The sequence below is a fragment of the Bufo bufo genome, chromosome 1 (assembly GCF_905171765.1).
Source record: "Bufo bufo chromosome 1, aBufBuf1.1, whole genome shotgun sequence".
NCBI lineage: Eukaryota > Metazoa > Chordata > Amphibia > Anura > Bufonidae > Bufo > Bufo bufo.
In genome coordinates this window covers 768,457,768-768,475,610 of record NC_053389.1, presented here as the reverse complement: position 1 = coordinate 768,475,610, position 17,843 = coordinate 768,457,768, and the positions used below count along the sequence as shown (strand labels likewise).

The 17,843-nt window shown below is 46.3% G+C and overlaps 1 protein-coding gene across 3 annotated transcripts in view; it reads left to right on the top strand.

Annotated features, from left to right (window-relative positions):
- Window positions 1–17,843, top strand: part of DDHD2 (DDHD domain containing 2) — a 91,530-nt gene that overhangs the window by 30,047 nt on the left and 43,640 nt on the right. For all 3 annotated transcript variants that reach the window (XM_040414757.1, XM_040414755.1, XM_040414756.1), the window contains 6 exons: window positions 1,854–2,044; window positions 3,222–3,311; window positions 5,559–5,679; window positions 6,446–6,535; window positions 6,639–6,780; window positions 15,955–16,163. In XM_040414757.1, the coding sequence (XP_040270691.1) occupies window positions 1,854–2,044; window positions 3,222–3,311; window positions 5,559–5,679; window positions 6,446–6,535; window positions 6,639–6,780; window positions 15,955–16,163 (843 nt within the window). The remainder of the gene's footprint in view (window positions 1–1,853; window positions 2,045–3,221; window positions 3,312–5,558; window positions 5,680–6,445; window positions 6,536–6,638; window positions 6,781–15,954; window positions 16,164–17,843) is intronic.

The following is a 17,843-nucleotide window of genomic DNA, read 5'->3' as shown; positions in this document are numbered from 1 at the left end:
GAGTGGATTCAAATAAGAGGAGAGTTTTTTTCTGTCATTAAGGCCCCTTTCACACGAGCGAGTTTTCCGCGCGGGTGCAATGCGTGACGTGAACGCATAGCACCTGCACTGAATCCTGACCCATTCATTTAAATGGATCTGTGTACATGGGCGTTGTTTTTAACGCATCAGTTCTGCGTTGCATGAACATCGCAGCATGTTCTATATTCTGTGTTTTTCACGCAGCCCTGGCCCCATAGAAGTGAATGGGGCTTCAGTGAAAAACGCATCGCATCCGCAAGCAGGTGCGGGTACAATGCGTTTTTCACTGATGGTTGCTAAGAGATGTTGCTTGTAAACCTTCAGTTTTTTAATCCCGCTCGTGAAAAACGCATAAGAACGCATTGCACCCGCGCGGAAAAAAAACTGAACATTTGAACGCAATCGCAGACAAAACTGACTGAACTTGCTTGCAAAATGGTGCGAGTTTCACTGAACGCATCCGGAGCCAATCTTTATCGTTCGTGTGAAAGAGACCTAAGAGACTCAGCGATGGGGCTAAAAAGGTACGGACAGGTTGCAGCTGGTCAGCGTGAGGAGAAGTTGTGCTGGGGGTCAGAGCAGAACTTTGCACAGGGGCCCGGGAGCCTTTACTTACGCCCATGCAACAGTATAATGGATTTACAGTTATCATAGAGGGTGGGGCAGGCTGGATATTACCTGCCCTATCCTATTAGTTCAATACCGCTCCCCACTGGTCTAACACCTGACTCTGCATTATCCTAAGGCCGAATGCACACGACTGTGGAACACGGACGTGAGCTGTCCGTGGTATCCCTGCCTGGCATCCTGCTGAGAGCAGTAGCGCACGGCGTCATTGGTTGCTATGACGCTTTGCGCTTCGTGCCGCCGCTGCAGTACAGTATAGATCATACGAGAGTATTAGTGTAGTGCAGCGGCGGCATGAAGCGCACGGCGTCATAGCAAACAATGACGCCGTGCGCTACTGCTCTCAGCAGGATGCCAGGCCGGGATACCACGGACCGCTCAACACGTCCGTGTTCATTTGGCCTAAACCTGTGACCACCATTAGTGCGCTCTTTTCTTCATCAGTGCAGCTGAATGGCAGTGATGACACCTGAGGATGAAATAAGAAGAACAGACCCAGACTCCTAAAACCAGACACAGATTTTCACTGATGTAGAGTAACCTCTGATAGTTCTTCATTACCAAAGCAGTAATTGTGTCACATATTCTAAAGCTGCAGATGTCTTTAATTGGGATCCGGCACCAATCTACGTCCATGAGGCAGCCAGATCTTAAAAGTGGTCAGATATTGATGACCTCTCCATCAAATAGGGGATCATTGACCTACACATGACACCTTCACGATCAGCTGTTTGCGGCAGAAGACTCCGTCCACTGTGTAGTGTCCATCCTGAGGCTCAGCTCCTGCTCACTCACCTCAGCTGATAGGACGGAGGCTTCTGCTTCCGGCTCCATCTAATGTATAGCTTCGGGCAGCTGTTCAGTGGCAGTGCTAGATGTCAGACCCCCATTGGTTTGATCCTTAGTATTGGTCATCCATATCTAAAAAGTGGACAACCCCTTGAAGGCTTTGTGCACATTTGATACAATTCAGCTTCACATGGAAAGCCCACTGAGCTCTGAACTTGCAGCTCCACAAGCAGACATGTCAGAGAAAATAGGTCTTGAACATCTAAACTACAGATATTTGGCAGAACAGTAGTGCAGCTCTATCAGCCGCATAGATCCTGTACACGGGCATGGTAAAAGTGTTGTGGTCATTGTTCCTTTCATATCTGGTATCCTTGCTAGCTTTATAATGTCTTCAATTTCTTCTTTATAACCAGGAGTCAATCCAAACAGTATTGTTATACCAGTATGCGGCAGCCGATATGACGTTTACTTGGGCAGTCGCAGGCGCCTATCTGTATACTGGGATCAAGAGGACTCGATAGTACAGAGATGCACCTGGTTCTACAAATGCGACAAAGACAGTCGATATATCCCATATCCAGAGAACTTCAGTGAGATATTAGAGGTCATTTCCTATTATTATGTCTTAGTATTGTAAGAAATACTTTGAGAGAGACTTAAAGGGGTTGTCTCATCTTAGACATTGATGGCATACAGTATGGTGGCAGGTCCCACCTCTGCAGAATGGCTGCCACCCTCTCCCCCAAAAGCGAAAAGGAGCACACCTTGCAAGCACGGACTCCTTGCATTTACTTCTAGGGGAGTTTTGAAAATAGCAAAGAACTGGTTCCGCGGTTTCCGGCAGTCCCATATTGGTGAAAAGAGAGAAGGCCGTGTTTGCACAGTGTGCTGTCCATTCACTTCTATGGGAATCCCAAAATTAGCTGAGCGGGCTCACTCGGCTATTATCAAACCTCCCTTAGAAGGTAATGGAGAGCCCTGCCGTGCATGTAGGATGTGCTCTGTCTCTTTAGCTTTGGAGATAGGAGCAGGTCCAAGACGTGGGAATCCTAGCGATAGGTCACCATTGTCTGAGATGAAACAACCCCTTTAAGAGTATGGAAGAGCACTTAAAGGTGTTCTCCGATAGTTTTATGCGGGTCATACTCACTAAATCGCTTTTGGCCGACAGCTCTTCGTCCCTGCTCCTATCAAACACATTCTCTCTCGGCTTGACCAAGTATGTATGTGTCCTGAACTGGGAGATGGCAGAACGCTGCTGCCAGACACCTCCGGGGGTGGCTTCTCTACCCAAGGACAAAAGGACCAGACATGTAGAAATCAATTCAACTGCCCAATCCATATCTCTCCCGACATCTGACATTGGTGGGGAGTTGGGATGCCCCCTTACACATTAAATGCTTGGACAGTCCCGCAAAATCTGCGTGCTCAGGCGACATTTATCTGATTAAGAAACAGCTGCAGGAAATGTTATAAAATAAAAATCCCTCGCCATTCCAGCGCCGGAGCTGCGGTGGTCCCTGGTTATTTTCCTTGTGTGATGACCTGCTGTACATACACATGACTACTGCAGCCAATCCCTGGCATCAGTGGTCAGGCTCTCTTTGTGCAAGCATCACGACTGAGTCCAGTGACAGGCCCGAGCATTTACATGGATGTGCAGTACGTAATCAGTCCCAGAAAATATGCCCCATTGGGGATGTCTAATATCCTTATAATTTGCAGTGTGGGGTTGGCATTGATGTGTTGCATTCTAAAAAAATTTTTCATTTTTTTCCCAGGATACCTACATGCAGGCAGTAACCCGGAACGAGTGGAAAAAGAGGCTGGAATCCCCTTCTAGAGACCTTATTATTTTACATAACCCCAAGGTGAATGGAGGAGAACATTTTTATGTTGTTCCAACCGCACAGTGCTGTAAATGTGTGTAAATGCAGTTACCATAAACGCCTAAGGCTACTTTCACATAGACGTTTTGGCTTTCCGTTTGTGAGATCCGTTCAGGGCTCTCACAAGCGGTCCAAAACGGATCAGTTTGCATTCTAATGCATTCTGAATGGAAAAGGATCCGCTCAGAATGCAGCAGTTTGCATCAGTTCGGTCTCCATTCCGCTTTGGAATTTTGCTTGCAGCGTTTTGGTGTCCGTCTGATGAAACTGAGCCAAACGGATCCGTCCTGGCACACAATGTAAGTCAATGGGGACAGATCCGTTTTCACTGACACAATCTGGCACAATAGAAAACGGATCCGTCCTCCATTGTCTTTCAATGGAGTTCAAAACTGATCCGTTCTGAACAGATGCAGACGGTCGCATTATCTGAACGGATCCGTCCATGACGGATCCGCATAAAACGCGAGTGTGCAAATAGCCTAAGCTATGTTGTTTTGCCTTTACGTGTTAAAGGGGTTGTACATAATTAGAAAAACAGCGCCACAACTGTCTATGGATTGTGTATGACATTGCTCCTTTCACTTCATTGGATCCAGGCTGCAATACCAGACACAACCCATGGACAAGTGTGGCGCTGTTTTTGATGCAAAGCAGCCATGTTTTTTAATCTTGGACAATCCATATAAGCACTGTATCTCCAGAATCTTTGACGGTTACTTGTGGACAGATGTAGCACATGTTGTCTTGATCATCAGCCCGCTCTGTGCTATTAATGCAGGTCACCTTTCTAATCTTTCTAATGGTAAGTCTGTTGGAACAGCTTGCTATTTGAGTAATGGTGCACCAGATGTCAAGATAACCCCTGCTACATCTGTGCACCACAGGGCAACATCCCCTTTATAATTGAGTGAGTTCGGATGCTCACAGTAGTAACAGCTATGCACATTGATGTGTACTGAAGCGCTCTGCAAAATTGAACATGTCAATTTCTTTGTCAACAAGCCAGGTTGTGAAATTTCGGCTGTGCTGGTGCTTCTGTAGAAGCTGGTTCACTAGTCCCTAAAGACACTGGGTGCTGGCGTTTTTTATCACCATTTATTAGTTAAATGCACATGTCCTAAGACTAGAAATACGCCTTTTTGTCACCTGTGTCATAAGGTTGTACTTAAAACTTCACTTTTATTAGTCTACAAATTAAGAATCTCCAGTAGAGATAAATCAACTTGAAATCGTCAGTGTGAGCGCTGCATAGTCTATACTGCATTCAGACTGTACAGCTGGGGGGCAGCCTTTGAGCTTTTGTTTTAGAACAGAAAGTGAGCGCAGCATAGATGGACAATATAGACAGTGGTAGTAAGGAGAGAGTGAGTGGAAGTGCTGGTGGCGGCGCACAGCCACCGGCGCTATACAGACTATTCAGGAAAAATAACGAGCTGTACAGTCTGACTGCAGTATAGACTATGCAGTGCTCACACTGACGATTTTACGTTGATTTATCATCTGAAGTCGATTCGCTCATCCCTAGTTACGACCACCCTGCAGTCCATCAGTGGCGGTTGTGCTTGCACAGTATTGAAAAAAGCACTGTCCTCTCTGGTGGCCAGGACCAAAAGAGTGCACATAGGCTGGTGCTTTTTTCTTATAGTGTGCAAGCACGACCACCGATGCTGAATTAAAGGGTGGTCGTAACCATGGAAACGAGAAGTGAATAATGTGATAGGAAAATTAGTATAGCCAGCAATGTGGACAGTCACAATACATTAGTGAGTGGCTTGTATTAACTTTCTCTACATGATAAATGCCATTTGCTAAAGTGAGACGACCCCTTTAATGGAACTTAGGATTGGAAGAACATAGCTGCTTTCTCCCAAAAATAGCACCACACGTGTCCACAGGTTGCATGTGGAATTGCAGCCCCTTCAGTTCAAACAGAACCGAGCTGCATTACCAGACACAACCCATGGACCAGTGCGGCCCTGTTTGTGGAAGAAAGCGGGTAAGTTTTTCTAATCCCAGGCTGCCCTTTTTAATTCCTCCTGTATGGATAAATATCAGATGAGAGATCCCTGACTTGACTTTATTGCAAATTGCTGTGGTGTGATATTCGTCTATAATGTTGTTGGAATCGAGGCATTTTATTGCTAAAAGTCACCCCAGTAAAAATGTCATCGATAGAAGTAATCAAATGAAATTCCTCGCCCTCCCATCTTCTGTTCTTTTTCACAGCTTATGGTTCACTACCAGCCATTTGGAATGACAGACGAATGGGGGGCCAGCCCAAGTGAGCAGGGTCGGCCCCAAACTGTAAAGAGAGGGGTAGAAAATATCTCTGTGGAAATACCTCAAGGTGAGAGTCGGCTTCACACACATTTTTTTAAAGGAACATTTCAGGAAAAATCGATGTCTAATGCAGGGGCTTGCATGTCTCAAAGAAGACCAGAGATAGGCGACATGCACGTACGTTCATTAGGTCCTGCATTTGGCATAACACAATAGGTATGTTTTTTCTGACAGTCCATTAATCCAGGGGTTATGTAGCTGGAACGGGAAGTTATCATTTCCGTCTGTGATCGAAACATCTGTAAAATTGGGACTGTCTGATAACTCGGTAGTCATGTAATATTAGTGGAACCTATTATTAAAATCGGGTTGACACAGGCAATTGTCGGCAAGGAAGCATTCCTTCTCAACAACTAGCGGAGGAGCTGCACTGTATGGGGACGAGTGATGACGGCTGCTGCTCCCTCTCATCCCCATACAGATTCATAGTTTCTGGGCAGCAGATCGCTGTTCACACAGTACTCTCTGCTGCCCACAAATGATAATTGAGGTTTCACCTAATGAATGATCGCTTCATTTGTTCATTGGGTGATTTGTGGCACCTTTACACAGGCAGATTATAAGGAACGAGCGCTGTTCCCCGATAATCTGCCCGACAGTCAGGCAGTGTAACGCCAGGGAAATCTTACCTCTCTATAACAGCTCTGTGTCCAGACAATGAATTTATCAGCTCTGTCTTCCCCTTTTCTAGCAGGAAGTCTCAGCAGGATGTCAAGCACCATTTAGTAGTGATCGTGTCACTTTGTTTGATCAGTGTCCACTTTTTGCTGTAGGTGAACCAGCCCAGATCGATCACTTGGTCTTTATGGTTCATGGTATCGGACCAGCCTGTGATTTGCAGTTTCGAAGTATTATGCAATGTGGTAAGTGCAGGTCCTGCGGTCAGCCAGTCAAAGAAGGCATCAGGAATTGAGCCCTTTATCAGTGGCCATGTACCTGATCTGAATATTTTTTTCTTTCCTACAGTAAATGATTTCCGTCTTGTGTCTTTGAATCTGCTGCACGCACACTTTAAGAAGTCCCTGGAACAAGGACACATTGGCCGGGTAGAGTTCCTCCCTGTGGACTGGCACAGTGCTCTGCATGCTCATGCCACTGGAGTAGACAAGTATGTGCATAGCTACACTTCATGGTTGTCATCACCATTATGCATTGTGTTTGCTGAAAGCATAAACCCAGTCAAACTAGTTCAGTCTCCCTGCAGCGCCACCACAAGGAGCATGAAGAAATATTACACAGTTCAGTTAATATCAGTGGACCAAATGAACAATGAAAATGCATTTTTCCACCTTTTAAAGCCTTTAAATTCAGTATGTCCACAGACAGGCACAGTACGGTTAAATCCTAAATCAGTCCTTTCAGAAAATAACCCCGATCTCTGCCTCTTCACCTCCTCCGTTATTTCTTGACCAGTAAAAGCAATGAGATTTACCTGAAATGGAGAAGAACTCTGTGTAAGTAGTATTATATGCCGGGGGCAGGCAGAACAGGAAGTCTGTGCGGTGCAGCTTCAACCAATAGATGCTGAGGAGGAAGTGAAGTCAGAAAATGGGGCGTTGTTGGATCTTTTGTCTTCTTTTAATAACAAAATGATAAGGGCTTCTGTCACAGATGAGGATAGAGATGAAACATTATAAACTTGGAGTAGCACAGGAGATAATAGTTCTATAAACTTTTGATATAGGTCTCCGGAGAAGCCATCTACTCATACCGCCTTCTCAGTTGAACCTTGATTGCATCCTCCACCTCCTTTTCTGAAATAGCGCTCCTCAGCTTCTCACTTCTCACAGCTTCTCAATCTTGGACATATACTGGCTTAAATTCATTTTGGATCCATCAAAGGGGTTGTCTGGTAATGCAAAGCTTTCAACGGATATCTGCAGCCTGCCTCTGCTATTGAAAAATTCATACTTACCTGCTCCCCGCCGTCCCAATCCTGTGCACAGGCTACCGTCTGTCTATCTTCCGGCCCGTGGCTTGTTTACTTTCTCCCGGTCATGGCCATGGTCACCTGTTCGACTGCAGCCAACCACTGTCTTCAGCGTTGACTTTTCTCGTTAATGTCATTAGGGGACACAGCACCATGGGGTATACGTCCAGCTACCACTAGGAGGCGACACTAGATATGAAAAAGGTTGGCTTGGCCCAGGTGGGCCACAGACACTAGGCTAATCAGTTTTAGTGTAGTGTCCGTAGGAGGCAGACACAACCTGCTCTTCTCCTGCAGATCTTGCTGCTACTTTGTTTTTCTGTTTTCTTTTATTTTTTTCTCTTCACTTTACAGGTGCAGGTTTTATCCTGCAGCAGGGGATCTTCATCGTGGAAGTCCACTTTAGTAGCACCCCCTGTGGGCGCATACCTTGGTACCTCGCCGGTCACCCAGTCCCCCATTACTGCATCCGCAGTGGAGTACCGGTAATCCCACTCTAGTGCGAGTTTACTGAGGGGGTGACGCCCAAAGACGCCAGATGGCGAGTATGCTCCCTACCCTAGTTAGGGACTCCTTCCCTCCCATCCATCCATACTCCATTGGGGTCCCCTCCCCCCTGGCCGTCTTTCCCTTCCTCGGCCTCCTAATTACTCTAGTCCCCGGCTTGTGCCTGGACTAGGCCGCACCAGTTCCCGTCTTTTTCCTGGCATCCAGGATCTCTATGTGGCTTATTTTCTCTTTATATGGTGGTCGCTGTGACCCCCCGTTCCCTCCCCTCCCCTCTCAGGGCATTCCTTCCTCGCCTCCCCAGGTCTCGCGGTGTCCGCCCGCTTAGGGTGCTTCATTTTCGGCTGCGGCATCTACTTTAGTCCCCAGCTCCAGCTGTGACAAGGCCGTATCTGTTTTCTGATTTTTCCCTGCCATCTAGGGGTTCTATTGGGTCATTTTTCTCACGAATGGGGGTCGCTTTGACTCCCTTTCCGTGCCTACCCTTTTTTGTAGTCTTTTGTAGCTTTTTTCCGCTTCCCAGCACCCTGCAGCATCAGTCCGCCGGGGTGTGCCTCATTTTCGGCTACACTATGTGCTCTTCCCTGCCCTGATCGCCTCTCCTCTCCAGGAACCTCTCCTCTCCAGGGTTGGTATCCCCTTTAGTGGATTTTCAGATGGCACTCCCCTGGTTGCACAGGTAAGTCAGCTTGCCAGCTCTCCAGTAGGTGGTGCTTTAGGGCTCTTTCACACTTGCGTTCTTGTCTTCCGGCATAGAGTTCCGTCGTCGGGGCTCTATGCCGGAAGAATCCTGATCAGGATTATCCCCATGCATTCTGAATGGAGAGAAATCCGTTCAGGATGCATCAGGATGTCTTCAGTTCCGGAACGGAACGTTTTTTGGCTGGAGAAAATACCGCAGCATGCTGCGCTTTTTGCTCCGGCCAAAAATCCGGAACACTTGCCGCAAGGCCGGATCCGGAATTAATGCCCATTGGAAGGCATTGATCCGGATCCGGTCTTAAGCTAAACGTCGTTTCGGCGCATTGCCGGACCCGACATTTAGCTTTTTCTGAATGGTTACCATGGCTGCCGGGACGCTAATGTCCTGGCAGCCATGGTAAGGTGTAGTGGGGAGCGGGGGAGCAGTATACTTACCGTCCGTGCAGCTCCCCGGGCGCTCCAGAGTGACGTCAGGGCGCCCCAAGCGCATGGATCATGTGATCGCATGGATCACGTCATCCATGCGCATGGGGTGCTCTGACGTCATTCTGGAGCGCCCCGGGAGCCGCACGGACTGTAAGTATACCGCTCCCCCGCTCCCCGCTCCTACTATGGCAACCAGGACTTTAATAGCGTCCTGGGTGCCATAGTAACACTGAAAGCATTTGGAAGACGGTTCCGTCTTCAAATGCTTTCAGTACACTTGCGTTTTTCCGGATCCGGAGTGTAATTCCGGCAAGTGGAGTACACGCCGGATCCGGACAACGCAAGTGTGAAAGAGGCCTTACCCGCCACCGTGTTTAGCACGCCGGCACACCTATGTGGTGTCCCAGGTACGTACGCCTTCACAGGTACAACTGCCAAATGCTGTATCCGGCAGACTTTCCTGGTTCCAATGTATCTCCTTTTCAGCTGGAGTAATTTCACTATTACCAGGGGCTATATTCAGTCTGAGAGCAGGCTATCCGTATTACTTCCAGGCCACCGTATTACTTCTCCAGACACTGTAGCCAATACACCATACTGGTGCTAGTGCGCACCACACAACCATGTTACTCCCTTATTAAGCGGAGTACCTGTACTATCTTCAGATGCTATAGCCATTTCACCTGTCTGGTTCTAATGCGCCCCATGCACCATATTACTCCATTATTGGGTGAAGTACCTGTACCATCTCCAGAGGCTGTAGCCATTATACCTGTCTGGTTCTAGTGTGCATCACGCAGTCATATTACTCCTTTATCAAACGGAGTACCTATACCATTTCTAGATGATGTAGCCATGTCTCCACTCTCATTATAGTGTGCACCATGCAGCCAGATTACTCCTACTCTCAGGTTGAGTATTTGTAGTATCTCCAAGTGCTGTGCCCTATTGGTACAATCTGTGGCCCATACGGCTCCTGCAATACCCTTTCCTGGCTCTAATGTCTGCTAGGCAATCATGTGGCCCCTCTTCATGCGGAGTGATGGTACCATCCCCAGACACTGTATTCATCACGCTTTTCTGGTTCTAGTATGCATCTGGCACCCCATTACCGTCGTCCTCGGCGGTGTGCTTGTACTATCTCAAGGCGCTGTATCCGAAAAACCATCCTGGTTGTAGTATGTACCTGGTAACTAGTGTTAACTTGGTCCGTGGTAGCGGAATCCATAACGCGATTCTTCGATAACCCGAACTTTAGATGCCGAACTTAAAACATAAGTTCGCTCAACACTACTGGTAACCATATGTTCCCCCCTTCTTGGACGGAGTAGAGTTGCATTTGTTAGATCCAGTATATGGCTGGCCTGTTCAGATCTGACACTCGGTGCAGTACCTCCTGAACCAGACCATCTGAGTGCACCAAGTCTTCTCATTGCGCCTGTGCTAGGCATGATTTTTCCTTTTATTGCTTGACGCACTACTTAACAGGACTTCTCAGTCCTGTTATGCACCAGACAACCACACTCCCTTCACAATGGGCAGGTTGTTGGCTATCATGCTAGGTTTGTTTTTTTTGTCAACCCTATAAAGTACTACTGTATTCCGCACAGCCGCGTTACCCCATTTTTTGGCTGGAGTACTCTCGTTGTTACTGCCTCTCTGCTTTGTTTTTAGAGTCACATGGCCCAGTCCTGGCAGAGCACCTGGATCCACTGGATGTTCTATCCTGCAGGAATACGCAGCATTGTGAGCACCAGCCGCTACAGCAGTTTTCGGGTCATGGCTGGATGTCCTCTCTGATATGGCTGTGACAGGACTAGTGAGCGCCACACACCTCCTTGGTGGGTGGAATCTTCCGCTGCTCGCTCTGGTATCTGATATGGTCCCGTAGTTCTTCCATGGTCCGGGCGTTCTGGTACACCCTTTTGTTCTCTGATTAGTTGTGCTACATGACAAAAGTGCAGCTCGCTTGGGCCTGGCCATTGTCTGCACCTGTCAGTTATTTCCCCCTTCCCTGGGGGTTTACTTGTGCTCTGCTGGCGGCTGGTTTCTACATGTCAGTGTAGTCTCTCCCGGCTTCCCCAGGCGAATTCTGCATCCTTTCTGACATATGTATGTCTGGCGATTCTTTTACAAAATCCAGGGTGCTGTACATGGCCCTTCCGGGGCAGTGTTATACAGTTTGCTAGTCACTACACTTGGGATGGTTGCTTAACCATGGCCAATGTTTTTCCCCCTAGGGTGGATACATTTCATTTCTCCTTTGATAATTATTGCCCTAATGTGGTCCAGTTCTCTGGACCCTACTTGAGCCTCTGTCTGGGTAATCCTGCTTGGAGTTCTTGCCCCAATGATTCTTAGACCATCTAGCTGTCCGGTTCCCTCTGGGGAAGCTACTCCTGGCATCTCTGACCGCACATGCTCTGTATGACAGCTGCTTCTTTGGGGCAGGTTTGGTTCTTTTTCCTCCTGGGTCCCCTTAGGCTTGTTTGCCTCTTGAGATCCTAACCTCTCTTCCCGTCTCTCCAGGTCCTGGTACCTGAGAGTTTGTTGCTCCGTTTTACACTGTACATTCATATTGGCCACTTCAGGGATGGAGCTTTCCCTCAATTTGAGAACTGCTCCTCTTTAGGCTGTTTAGACCTATCTCTTCTACTCCAGTATCTCTCAGACGAGTGTGTCTCCACTTGTATTACCAGGGCCTGCGACTGGTTCCTTTTTTCTTGAGACTTCATGTGGCCAGGGATTTCTCTGGTCTCACATTTCACAGTGATATTTTGATCCAGTTTTTCTGAGGATCGATTCTCGCCTTCTTTGTGTGGGAACCATGTCTTTACGTTCCCTTCTCCTGGCCATTACCAAGGACCCCCTTCTCCCCCAGAGGTTGGCTGCTTTCTCTGGCATTATGGGGTTTCTCTTTTTCCACCTGCCTTGCAGTGGAAGGAGGCTTGCTCCCTTCCCATGGTGAGTCTTTGCTATTCTTTCTCTCAATCATTCAGCCTCCAATGCTTCCTTGTTTCCTCTCAACCCTGACCTTCACATGGGGTTTGCCACGGACAGGCCATGTATTTGGTTTGAGACAATTTGGAATTTTTTCCTTGTCGGGCCTTATGGAATCGCCTTCTTTTTGCCGAAGGGTGGTCCACAGGGTCTTCCTTTAGTTTGTCTCCAGGAAGTTTTTATTCTTGGTTCAGGGCTGCTCCTCTTCTTTTTCCCAGGCATTTTCTCTCCTGCCAGGTTCCCCAATGGTCTAATTTTTCGTGTTGGGTCTGTCCTCTTATAGATCCTCCTTCTGGAGCATCCTATATGCAGAGCGCTAGGGCATTACAAAATTACCAACAGACGCCTTATGGTTGTGCTGCTCTCCTGTTTCTTCAGGGGGAGCCCTGGTTCTTCCAGATCCTTCCATTGGCTCTCTAGTGCGCACTTGTTCAACTCTTGGTTCTTGCGCAGGACTTCTAGCCCTGCTCCCTATCTTCAAGCTTCTTTTTTTTCCCACCTTGGGTGGAGCTGGGTGTTTCCATTTGTTCCTTTCTTGTATATGGCCTTTTTTCCCAGGCACTTGTCCTTGGGATCCTGGCAGTCTCCCACAATTCATTTTCTTTGGACACTTCCTGGTCCTGGAGCCTCTCGGCTCACTTCCTTCGTTTTCCATCTACCATTTCATTCTGGAACAAAATACCGTCACTTCACTTCTTGTTTGAATCTTTGCTTTATTCAGGCATGGAGGAGAAACATCGCAGATACGACACGTGTTTCGGCTCGAATGCGAGCCTTTTTCAAGCATGCTTGAAAATGAATTGTTTCATACATGCTTGAAAAAGGCTTGCATTCGATCCGAAACACGTGTCGTATCTGCGCTGTTTCTCCTTCATGCCTGAATAAAGCAAAGATTCAAACAAGAAGTGAAGTGCCGGTCTTTTGTTCCATATTGAAAGTGGGTTCTCTTACCCTGGACGCGAGCACCACGATTCTGGAAGAGGAGTGCCGACTGTTTCTATTTGATTGTACCATTTCATGCTATGGCCTCTCCTGGTCCTGTTGGGTCACATGGTTATCCTGCACCTGTGTACCCAACTTTTTGCATTAGATTTCCTTCGCACCCTCGGGGACTGCTTTGGGACGTCCGATAGTGTTGTGTCACCCAATGACATTAACGAGAAAATTAGATTTTTGTACTTGCCGTAAAATCCATTTCTCGTTCAATTCATTGGGGGACACAGATCCCACCCTTTGTTTTCATTTCTGTTTGAAACCGGGCTGCTGTTCTTCTTTCCTTCCCCGGTCCAGGACATGTTGGTTCTTTAGTTTTGTTTTTCTCTCCTACTGCTATTGGTACAAACTGATTAGCCTAGTGTCTGTGGAGAGGGTATAACCCACCTTGGCGTAGCCAAGTTTTTTCATATCTAGTGTCACCTCCTAGCGGTAGCTGGGCGTATACCCATGGTATACCCCCAATGAATTGAACGAGAAAGGGATTTTACGGTAAGTACAAAAATCCAAATCTCTTTTGTTGCCTCATGACTGCTGAAGCCAGTCATTGCTTGCAGCAGAGCAGACGTAAACAAGTGTCGTAGTGGAAGATGGATGGGCAGGAGCCAGAGCGCAGGACTGGAGTAGCGGGGAGCAGGTAAGTATGAATCTCTCAGTAGGGTATGCCCAGACAACCCCTTTTAAAGGCATCCCACACAGTCCTTATATCTGAGCTTCCAAGATTTGCCTCTTGAAAACCCTTCAATTCTTTTCTCAAAATCTCATGTTGCTCCATCACTTTCGATCAATATGGATTGAAACCATAAAAGTTCAGACCACATTGTTGTGATTGTTCAATGTCTGCCAAACATGGAAAATGGTCCGAAACATTTCTTGGGCCACATACAGCCTTCTGCACCAAACCCATTCCTTCTACATTACAAATAGTATGTGACATGGCCCCCGCCTCTAGGGATACAAGAATAAGCATACTTCCCGAGATTCCTCAGCCAGACATCTAGCCAATTAAATTATTCTAATAATCTTGCAAAAGAATTGGGGCCCTCCAGCTGCCTGATTTCCTATCCAGTCTTGCATTACATATGCTATTACAGCCTCGCCGGAGAAAAAAGTGCCGCACCCTCCTCCTCTTCCGAGAAATTCGGAAGCACAATTGTCGATGACGGCTGTACACATTTTACATTATTAGTTATACAATCTGAAAATCTGTTTCTGCCTTCTGGTTCTTAAAAATGAATCTTGTAGCTTACTATTGCCGCCCCTTATATAGAAGAATAATTGGCGCTGTACACATGCCCCAGCCCATTTTTTGTCAGCAATACATTCGTATCTTTGGTCAGATCTTTCTCTTCTACTGTACTCGACTCAAAGCTTGACGATTGCCATTCTCTTTAAGCAGTTACCAAATCCTTTTATATTTCAAGAGATTACATATGCCAGTTATTAAAGAAAAAAAATATGTAAGGTCCCCCTCCCATTTACCTACACCCCCCGAGCATAAGCCAATATTATATTACCTAGTGACCCTTGTACATCAAATAGCCATCCTAATATTGCCACAGATATACCAACTCCTGCCAATCTGTGGTAGGTTGGGGTATGACAAAGAACTTTGAACGTCCCTCATGTAACACCCTCAATATACAGGGGAATAGCATCGAGTACTGTATTCCTGCCCCTAAAAACTTATTTTTCACCTCATAAAAAGGCTCTTATGATTTTGTTATTTACAAAAAAGATACAGATCCATTGAATATGGAATCCTGCCTTTTCTATTTTCTAGTAGGTTAAAAATATATATTTTCTATTCTATTTTCTAATAGATTACAAAATATTAGTCACATTTGTGGCCACTAGGTTTGCTGGGAAGATCCAGATGTTAATCCATAATAACCAAATGGGATTCAATGCAGGAACCTGAACCTGTCAATCAAGAAGGAAGGAGCAGAAAGAGTAAGGCCTCATGCACACAACCATATTTTTATGTCTGCATCCAATCTGCATTTTTTGTGGACCCATTCATTTCTATGGGGCCGCAAAAGATGCGGACAGCATAACGCGTGCTGTCCACATCCGTATGTCCGTTTCCCGTTCCGCAAACAGATAAATTAGGTCCTATTCCTGTCCATATTGTGGACAAGAATAGGCATTTCTACAATAATGCGGGATGTGCAGAATGTAAAAGTGTAGGGCGCACATGGCTGGAATCCAAGGTTTGCAGACTACAAAACATGGTCTTGTGCATCTGGCCTAAGGGTACGTAGAGTGCCTTGGGTCCTCCCTCTGTGCACTTAACTGCTCATTTGCATATAAAGTAAAAGTACTTTATCTCCAGAATGAAGCAACGGGTCGCTAAGTGTAAGGTATCATTACATTGGGCAGAGATGGCTGTGCAAGGCACTGTGCCTGGTTCATTAGTGAATTTTCTGTTGACAGGTCCCTTTAACCAGATTTTAATAGTATGTATTTTAAGTAAAGTTTATTGTTAGTTGTACATGGGCAGTATTGCACTTTTTTTTTTTTTTTTTTTGGGCTGATGGACTTGATGTCACAGATGGAGGAATGTGCCCGAGCTCTGTGGCCCTTCCAGCAGCCGATCAGCAGGGTACTACCCCTTTTCCAGTCTGACATGGATGACCTATTCTGAGAATAAGTCAGCAATATTTAAGTACGGAAAAATCTCTTGAATCTGAATTCATTTCTAATCCTAATATTTTTCCCTAGAGACATCCAGAGGATCACTCTGCCCAGCATCTGTCGCCTTCGTCAGTTCACCAATGAGACATTACTGGACCTGTTCTTCTACAACAGCCCAACGTATTGCCAGACCATTGTGAACACCGTCTGTGGGGAGATGAATCGCATCTACCGCCTTTTCTTGGAGAGGAACCCCACATTCAAAGGACGTATCTCAGTCACAGGACACAGTCTTGGTGGGTTTTAGGATTTAGACACGAATCCTGTCTGACAAGGGGAGTATGTTATGCCAGTAAAATTGTGGACAAAAAGTGGGGAAATCCCGGTAGTCATTGATTTGAAGTGAAAAAGCTGCAATAATGCACCCACCTATGAGCAAGATTGGCGCTGTGGTAGAATAACAGCAGACCCTGTTGTGATGACACAGCTCTGAGGGGGTACTCGAACCTCTAAATGAGTGTCTTATTGATTTAACATTTATTGAATATTCCCGTGAATAGGTGATAAATGTTATTGCCTGTTAACCTGCTTGTGCTGAGATTTGGCAGCTGGCTGTAATCCACAAGCACCCCGACAAACACTTAGGCCCCTTTCACACGGGCGACTATTCCGCGCGGATGCGATGCGTGAGGTGAACACATTGCACCCGCACTGAATAACGACCCATTCATTTCTATGGGGCTGTTCACATGAGCGGTGATTTTCACGCATCACTTGTGCGTTGCGTGAAAATCACAGCATGCTCCATATTCTGCGTTTTTCACGCAACGCAGGCCCCATAGAAGTGAATGGGGTTGTGTGAAAATCGCAAGCAAGTGCGGATGTGGTGCGATTTTTCACTCGCGGTTGCTAGGAGACGATCGGGATGGAGACCCGATCATTATTATTTTCCCTTATAACATGGTTATAAGGGAAAATAATAGCATTCTGAATACAGAATGCATAGTAAAATAGCGCTGGAGGGGTTAAAAAAAAATAATATTATAATTTAACTCGCCTTAATCCACTTGCTCGCACTGCTGGCATCTCGTCTGTCTCCTTCTTTGCTGAACAGGACCTGTGGTGAGCATTCATTGCAGGAACAGGACCTGTGGTGACGTCACTCCGGTCATCACATGATCTTTTACCATGGTGATGGATCATGTGATGACCGGAGTGACGTCGCCACAGGTCCTGTTCAGCAAAGAAGGAGATGCCAGGCTGCGCGATCAAGTGGACTAAGGTGAGTTAAATTATTTTTTATTTATTTTTAACCCCTCCAGCGCTATTTTACTATGCATTCTGTATTCAGAATGCTATTATTTTCCCTTAAAAAATGTAGGTTGGGCGTCACTCAAATATCAGGCAAACATATAGCCAAGTTGGTCATATCACAGAAAATTTTATATATCACACACATAATATATACAACATGTTGCGTAAAATCAATACTCTATAAAAACACAATATAAAATGCACAATTTAAAAAGATGAATAGCACTGATTCAATTGGGCCAAAAAAAGAGACTATCGCCGTGGTCTCTGTATGGTATCCCAAAATCTGTGGTAAATGGGAAGAGAGTCTCATGCAAATATATGCTGCTATGGGGCTATGTCGCCATAGCCTTTGTAAATTATCCCAAATTATGTGGCACAAGAGGATAGAGTCCCACACAATTGTATGTTACAATGTGCTATAACATGAAAGTCTTATATTGTATATACGCAATAGTCTTCATGTAATAGTGCTCAAGCGATATATAACAAGGTACTTTACCACTCCTGTGTCTTCTGTGGTAGTAGGTTCGCTTGTGCACCTGGAGCTTCTGATGTAATGCTCTGCTTTAAGCTGCAAGGACCTTCAGATAGAATTTCCCAGGCTCTTTAGATGTAGCGGTATAGCTCTGTTTGACCTGCCAGGACCTGTGTGGCGTCCC